Below are 7,395 nucleotides of genomic sequence, written 5' to 3'. Positions count from 1 at the left end.
TAGATTTGATCAGATCTTCTAATATCAGTAGCCATTTTTTACCAGCTATAAAGAAATACCTGGCCTGAAAAAGATTTAGATTTTTAACCCTTTAAATTGAAAATAGCACAAAAATTTTCCTGTTCACACTAGACTTTGTGAGGAGCAGAAGCGGGGGGAGAACTGTGTGCCTCTAAAAATACACATTCTCTCTTCTTACCCCGTGTTGAAGACTTTTAGAATACAGTTTCCTTTTCTGTTTCAGTGATGCTGGGTATCATTAAGATTGATGGGTTCAAAAACATATTTCATTATCTCTTAGACACAGCTTGGCTGCTCTTATAGCTCCTTCCCTGTCTCCAAAACAAAACCTGTTGTTTTCAGAGGGTCTGAAATTAGAGTGATCTCACTTAAAAGGGCAGCCTGTCCGCATTTGGAAAGGGTCTGCACAAGAGCAGCCAGGTCTTTCTGAGGGAGCAGTGTATTTCTTTTTAGCCTGAAGTCATTGATAACTGACAGTTTCATAACAACAGGATGCTGCTGTCATGAATTGCATGTGCGTGGGGCCACCTGAAATGCTTGAACAGGATATCCTTCTCTTTCCAGGTCTGGTATGTCCTCTTGAAGTGTCAGTCAGTTCAGGGAGTATCCAGGTTGCTCGGGGCCAGACAGCAGTATTGCCCTGCACCTTCACCACAAATGCTGCGCTCACTAACCTTAATGTCATCTGGATGGTCATTCCTCTCTCTAACGCCAACCAGCCTGAACAGGTAGGTCCTTTCTTACTGGTGCATGGGGTTTGGGGGGGGCTTTTCTTTTCCAAACCCTTTTGTCACTGATCTAGATGGAGTCCTTGTACAAAACTGAGCCTCTCATTCCCAGAATATTCCTTTCATTGCTGAACATGGTGTGCACATCTTACATGACTCTGATTTCCCAGTGCTTTGTTAATTGATGGTGCATATTGTGTCCTCAGCTTCCTTGGTTGGATGTGCAGTTGGGCAGGTGTATGGGATACTGTATGACTGCTCTGGACCTCTGGTGGTTTGTGTATTCAAGGGAGCACTAGAGGTGTAATCCAGCTTTTGGTGCGCTGGAAATGAGATTTGGAGGATGTGGAAGCAGCTGCTGGCTTGACCCCTTAAACCTGTGAAATTTGTGCAAACACCTCCTAGAATACATGGTTTCTTATAGTCCAGTCTTCCCTTTTAAATATTGGTTGCTTGTTGCTTATGAAAGGTCATTCTTGAGAACATTAGTAGATGAAGAACTACCGTGGTGAGTACTGGAATCATAACCTGAGAGCTGTTGGCCTATTTTCTGCCCATATACTCAGAGAGCAGAAGAAAGCCATTGCTCTGAAACGCATCTGTCTCAGGTCGCTCTGCACCCATCATATTTGCTATTCAGTTGTGAGATCCAGTATCCCTCACTGAAGGGTACTTGCTCCTCAGGGATTGGTCTGAGTACCTCCATGTAAGCTGTCTGGTTGGTAGACATTGCACAGGTTCAAGGGTTGTATTACCTGTCATTCAGTTCATCCCAGTGATCTTCAGCAAGCAGTGTCAAATCATAGCAAAGTATTATTGGCTGAGAGCCGAGATGATACTGTCCACTGGGTGGATGCTTTCCAGCAAAGTACTCAGAGACTTGAGGAGAGTCTCTGTCTCTCTACATCAATCCTGTCCAGATGGATAATCACTATTACATGAAACAGGCTGATATTGCCAAACCAGTGATGCCAGAAGACTTGGGTCTGTTCTGTTGCTTCTGTGATCATATTTACTGACATAAAATAGGCTACTGGCTATTTTTTAAAGAAAATAGCTCTCCTAGGATGTGACTGCCTGGGGCTAGTGTTTTATATCAATATCTGGTTATTCAGACATTCCCCAGGAACTGGTCCTTTCAGCTTTGGAAGCCCATGTTTTGCTTGCTGTTTTCCCTCTTTGCTCAGCTCTTGTGGAGTGTTCTTTGAACCTTCCTTTATTTTCCAGGTTATTCTCTACCAAGGGGGTCAGATCTTTGGTGGTGCACCCCAGTTCTATGGGAGAGTGGGGTTTGCTGTGACAATGCCAACCACCAGTGCCTCCATCTTCATCAACAACACCCAGCTATCAGATACTGGCACGTACCAGTGTTTGGTCAACAATCTTCCCGACCGAGGCGGCAGGAATATCGGAGTCATTGGACTCACTGTCTTGGGTGCGTGTACTGGAGCTATGGGGGACAGGGGAGGAACAGGGGCAAAGGGACCCTCTGTGCATGATGGTGCCTAGCAGAGGGATATGGTGGTGTGTGTATTGGAGCACATGGATATGCAGCAGGGAGGAATGGGTTGCCTTGTGGGTATTGTGGAAGTTTGTAGGGCATGTACCCTCAAATGCAAATGGTATATCATAGACCTGTAAAATACAGTGGAGAGAAAGCTTTTGAGACAGGATTGTAATGTGGAATTGCAAGAAGCACTTGGAGTGCTAAGGGAACCATGGGAGTTTTGTGCTTAGCAGTGGGAGAAGAGAATGGACTTTAGGTCTTTGCTTCCTTTCCCTGTAAACAATTAATATTGGATGCTCCCCAGGATGTTAAATACTCCACAGTGTGCGCCATTATGGAGCTATGAAAGCAAAACCCAACCACAGCAAATTCTGTTTGCAGCTTTGTTCGGTCTTGCCACACAGAAATGTTCACCTTCTTTTTCTCTAGGGAGGGGTCTAAGAGAAGTGGGTCTGAACAAGTCAGCAATAGTCTGCAACCTTGATGGACTGGCTAGTCAGGAATCTTTGTGAAGTGCCACCACCCAAATCTTAGAGGGTTCTTGTCTGCTACCTCTCTTTTGAGCTTTGTCTCCCTCTTATCCCCCTTCAGCTCATGCCGATGTCCTTGCTTTCCCCAGCAGTGTGTATTCAGAAAAGACCTGCACTCCACTGTTTGGTCATATCTCCTGATCTGCTGTCACTTTCCCCTCTTCTTTCATTTTAGTTCCTCCTTCTGCCCCGCTCTGCAGAATCCAGGGGTCCCTGGATGTGGGCAGCGATATCACACTGACCTGCAGCTCAGAAGAAGGCATCCCCCGGCCAACATACCTCTGGGAGAAACTGGACAATGTTCCCAAGTTGCCCCCAACTGCCACACAAGGTGCTTGTTCTGTTGACTTTCCTCTTATTTCCCAGGTGGCAGCCTGGGCTTTCCTTTGTCCAAGCTGTCAGAGGTGACACAGCTCATTGAGTGTCTGCCATCATTTGCATGGTCACTTGTTTGGAACGAAGATTCCTGGAGCGTTGGAGCCTGTGGTGGACTAGGTACCCTCCAGTGGCCATTTAAACTTCCTTTTTTTTTGGTAGAAAAACATGTTCCCCATTGAGGAGCAAGAGTCTAGTCAAATGGGAGAGAGAACATGGTGGCCAGATATTCACACATGGCTGGAGATATCAGCTGCTGACTCGCCTGCTTTTCAAACCAAACAAGAGACTCATAGATTGGAAAATGGGAGAAGGGAGGCAAAATCCTCCCCCCAAAATCCTGCCAGCTTTTCACACTGAGGTCACTGCTCCAATATGTTACTGCTGGAACTGCCTTTCAGATGTGTGTAAAAACAAGGCTCTGATCAGACTGGGATGGGTATTGGCCAGCTCCAAGTCCCAACCATCAGATTTCTTAGCCTAGGTGGCATAACCAAACAGTGATAGCTGTACTCCTTCCCTTTAACTTGCCCCATTTTAGGACTATATAAGATTTTTAGTTTTAGATAATTCAGGAGTGAGGAAATTTGGCAGAGCAGGCGATGCAAAGTCCAGGGATGGGAGAACAGGGGTGCTGCAGGGCAGCACTAAATTTGGCAAGTAGACTTGGGGACAGGGCATTGCATATCTCTTATTTCCTCCTTTCTTTCACACAGTATGAATCCCAAGCTTTAATTTGCAGAAACTCATCTACAAGAAGGAAAAGAAACATTTAGTGTAAGCTCCTTAAAACCTAATCTTGTGTATGTATGCACAATGCTTCCATCTCAAGGTTATTTCCTAATTTATTTATCTCTTAAGAGTCTCACACCACAATTCTCTCTTTGCTGGATTTGCCTTTTCATGGCTTTTGTGAAGGGGGGAGGGATTTAAATCCTTCTTTTCTCTCTGACTAGACCAAGTCCAGGGCACTGTCACTCTCCGAAATATCAGCACTGTGTCCTCAGGTCTTTACCAATGCGTGGCTTCAAATGCCATTGGAACCAGCACTTGCCTTCTGGACCTGCAAGTCATTGCACGTAAGTATGTTGCCAAAAGAGGCTTGGCCACCTGGTTCTGTCTTGTGACAGTAACGTGTGTAACCATGTTTGCTGTGAGCCACCATGTGCCTCTCTATCAGAAGATCATTGTACCCTGGAATGGGGATGTTGCCTTTGCCCCCTCCCAAGTCTTGGTAGCTTCAAATACTCATGGACAGCCACAGCCCAGTCCTGATGTCTTCTCTGTTCTCTGTTCAATCCTCCTAACAGCCCATCCCCGGAGCATCAGCCTGATTGCTGGAGTGGTCGCCACAGGTGCTGTTGTGCTAGTTGTCTGCATTGTCTTGGTGGCCGTGGCCCTGTTTTACTGGAAAAATAAACACAAAGAGGAAGAAGAGGAGGAGATTCCCAATGAGATAAGGTAGGGATTAAGGAAAGCTGGTGGCAGGAAACCTCTTATCTCTCAGCAAAACCAGTGGCTGGCAGGAAGGCACGTGGGAGTCCCCTCTTGCTAATCCTGGGTGTGTTCAGTGGGCCAGGGGAAGGTGTCTGTATCTGTCCAGAAAAAGTCAGGAGCAAATGGAGAGTGGTAACAACTGATTTTGTTTTCACTATTGCCTTTATTGAGGACTTTGGCCTGAAGCTGCTAGCTCCGTAGGAGAGTGGTTCCACACATAGCAAGGATCCTGACACACAGTACTGGGTAGTGATGAAGAGCTCTGGGGAGACAGGTGTGACCTTCTCCAGTGTTACAGCCACAGTGTGTCCCTCTGGTAGCTTCTTGCAGCTTCCCTGAGCATTAGCTTTGTTGGTTGCTACAGGTACAGTTGTACTGACTGTGTAGTACTGTGGTTGTGACACCCATTGGTTTTGCCCCCTAAACATGTGAGTGTGGATTGTTTGCCTCAGTGGTAGGCATGTGGAGCAGGTAATGTGCACAGAGATGGGTCCTGCAAAGAGGGATGAGTAAGCAGGCCAATCAGCAATGCTGGTTATCGTTGGTGCTTTCCTTCACCTTAAATTGATAGCATTGCTTCCAGTGAGGAGGGGCGTTGGGAAAATGGAGCAGCATCCTCACTGTCCCTTCACACCCTCTCCTTGTCTAGGGAGGACGACCTGCCGCCCAAATGCTCTTCCACCACGAAAACATTCCACGCCGATGCGTCCTCGTCAGAAAATGACACCCTCACCTCCTCCAACACCTACAACAGCCGTTACTGGAACGACCCCAAAGCCAACCATGCCACAGACTCCTTCACCTGCTTCGGCAACAACAGCGATGCGCGCCAGCCCCCCTTCTCCCGCTCAGGGAGCATGAGCACCCGCCCCATCTATGCAAACGGAGGCCACCCATCCCCAGCTCCCCCTAAGACGCTGGTGGTAACGGCCAACACAGCACCGTCCCCTCAGGAGGTGATTAGGAGTAATGGCTCAGTCAGCAGGAAGCAGAGGCCGCAGCACACACGCTCATATGCCGTGAGCCAGGCAATGCTGGAGCGGATAGGGGCTGTTCCTGTTATGGTGCCTGCCCAGAGCCGGGCTGGTTCCCTTGTGTAGGGTGCATGGGCAGGCGAAAGCAAAGCAAGAAGCTTCTTGTACCGGGTGGGGTGAAGACATGGCCAAGAGACCCTCCTCCTTCTTGAAAAATGTGGTGAGATGGGGGGAGATGTGCCTCTCCCTGCTGCCCTCCCCCCTCCTGAGACTGTTGCTGGCTGGTGGGACAGCCTCGGCCTTGCCACTTTGCCCCCCAGGTTTTGGGGGCTCTTCCACACTGGTGGATCTCACAGATGTGCCAAGGCCACAGGAGAAGGGTCCTAGGAGTGTTGCTGTGCTTGCTCTGACTGCTGGGCCCCAGCAGGGATGCACGCTCGGCCCTAATCTCTGGGGAATTTGTTTTTCTTCAGTTGGTTGTTTTTTGTTGGGGGTTGTTTCTGTTTATTTGGGTCTTTCAAGGAGGTTTGGGAATATTCTGTTGTTGTTGCTGTTTTATTTTCACGAGGACAACAGACTGTGTTGGAGTGGGAGAGACAAACATGCCTGGAAAAGGCAGAAAAGGGTCAAGTGGGGAAGGGACACTCAGGAGGAGTATGCATCAGCCTTGGTGACCACAGCCCCTTCCCCACAGCCCTGTCCCTGCTGCTGGATGAGGGAGGGCAGTGGGATGGGGACAGTTGTGAGGAGACAAGGGCCAAGGAGGGCCCACGCTGCAGGGGTGAAGCAGAAGCAGAACCACCAGCCAGGCCGAGGGGGGAAGGTTGGGCGAGGGTATGGGCCAGAGAGTGTTTTTCTTTATTTATTTTTTGCAATTCTTCCCCTCCACCCTCTGACACACTCACATGCACACACACATGTCCTTATTACACTGGATGTTTTTTCTGCACTAGTTCTGGGTGCCTCTGGGCATCTTTCCCTGCGAAGCTCTGTGCAGTAAGAGGATGCACTGCTCCTGCTGCTGCTGTAGGACTCATGGCATTTTTTGTTACTGGGGTTTTTCAGAGGCAGAGAGGAGCACAGTGGGGTGGGAAAGCAGCAGGCAGATCCTGAAGGGCTGGCCAAAGGCATCTGCTGCTCATGGACTTCTCTGATTCTGGGCAGGTGGCTTCAAACCCCAAAGCTTTGGTGATTGCATGGCAGGTTTTCCTTAAAAGGCTATCCAGGGCTGGCCTGCATGGCAGGGCACATTTTATGCTTGGGGCCCTCACACTGAGGACCACAGTTTTTGTTCCCTCTTTACCCCCCCACGCACTTCCTAGATGCTGGGGTTGGCAGGACTTACTTTCAAATCCCTTTGCTTAGAAGGAGGGAAAACTGGGGCTTAATGGAGGGGATAACCCCATGGAAGCCCATACACTCACTCTCTGCCTCCACTGCTTCCCACAGTGTCCCAAGGCCAGGTACCTGTGGCACCTGCTGGTGGCTCTGCCATCACCTCACAGCCAGGAAGGTGGTTGTTGCTGACATCTATTCTTTTACTTTTTCTATTGCAACTAAATAGCCTTAATCAAAGCCAGGAGTTGAAACTGCTCAAGGGGCCTGGTGCCACTGGAGGGCTGGACTGAGGGGCTGGCACTTACCCTCCTAAGAGAGCCCTGGGTCCAAGCAACCATGCATGGATGGGTATCCCTGCCCTCCTGCATAACACTAACTCTTATACATGTTAAGGCACTGGTCACCTCCAAGAGCACCAGAGCCCT

The 7,395-nt window shown here is 48.9% G+C and overlaps 1 protein-coding gene across 4 annotated transcripts; it reads left to right on the top strand.

The window, feature by feature from the left end:
- Positions 1-590: 590 nt before the first annotated feature.
- Positions 591-5,758, top strand: IGSF11 (immunoglobulin superfamily member 11). 4 transcript variants are annotated; one of them, XM_026089946.1, is made up of 6 exons: positions 591-749; positions 1,977-2,184; positions 2,962-3,117; positions 4,118-4,240; positions 4,472-4,622; positions 5,308-5,758. In XM_026089946.1, the coding sequence occupies exons 1-6, from the start codon at positions 711-713 to the stop codon at positions 5,756-5,758; spliced, it is 1,128 nt and encodes a 375-aa protein (XP_025945731.1). In that variant the 5' UTR covers positions 591-710. The 4 variants fall into 4 exon arrangements, with proteins under 4 accessions (XP_025945731.1, XP_025945732.1, XP_025945734.1 ...); XM_026089947.1 differs by having other exon boundaries at positions 606-749; positions 4,118-4,168; XM_026089949.1 differs by having other exon boundaries at positions 606-749; positions 4,118-4,169; positions 4,557-4,622.
- The last annotated feature ends 1,637 nt before the right edge of the window (positions 5,759-7,395 follow it).

Source organism: Apteryx rowi, unplaced genomic scaffold (assembly GCF_003343035.1).
Source record: "Apteryx rowi isolate R43461 unplaced genomic scaffold, aptRow1 scaffold_838, whole genome shotgun sequence".
Classification (NCBI taxonomy): domain Eukaryota; kingdom Metazoa; phylum Chordata; class Aves; order Apterygiformes; family Apterygidae; genus Apteryx; species Apteryx rowi.
Note: the sequence above shows the minus strand (reverse complement) of the source record. Positions and strands in the feature narration are given on the sequence as shown.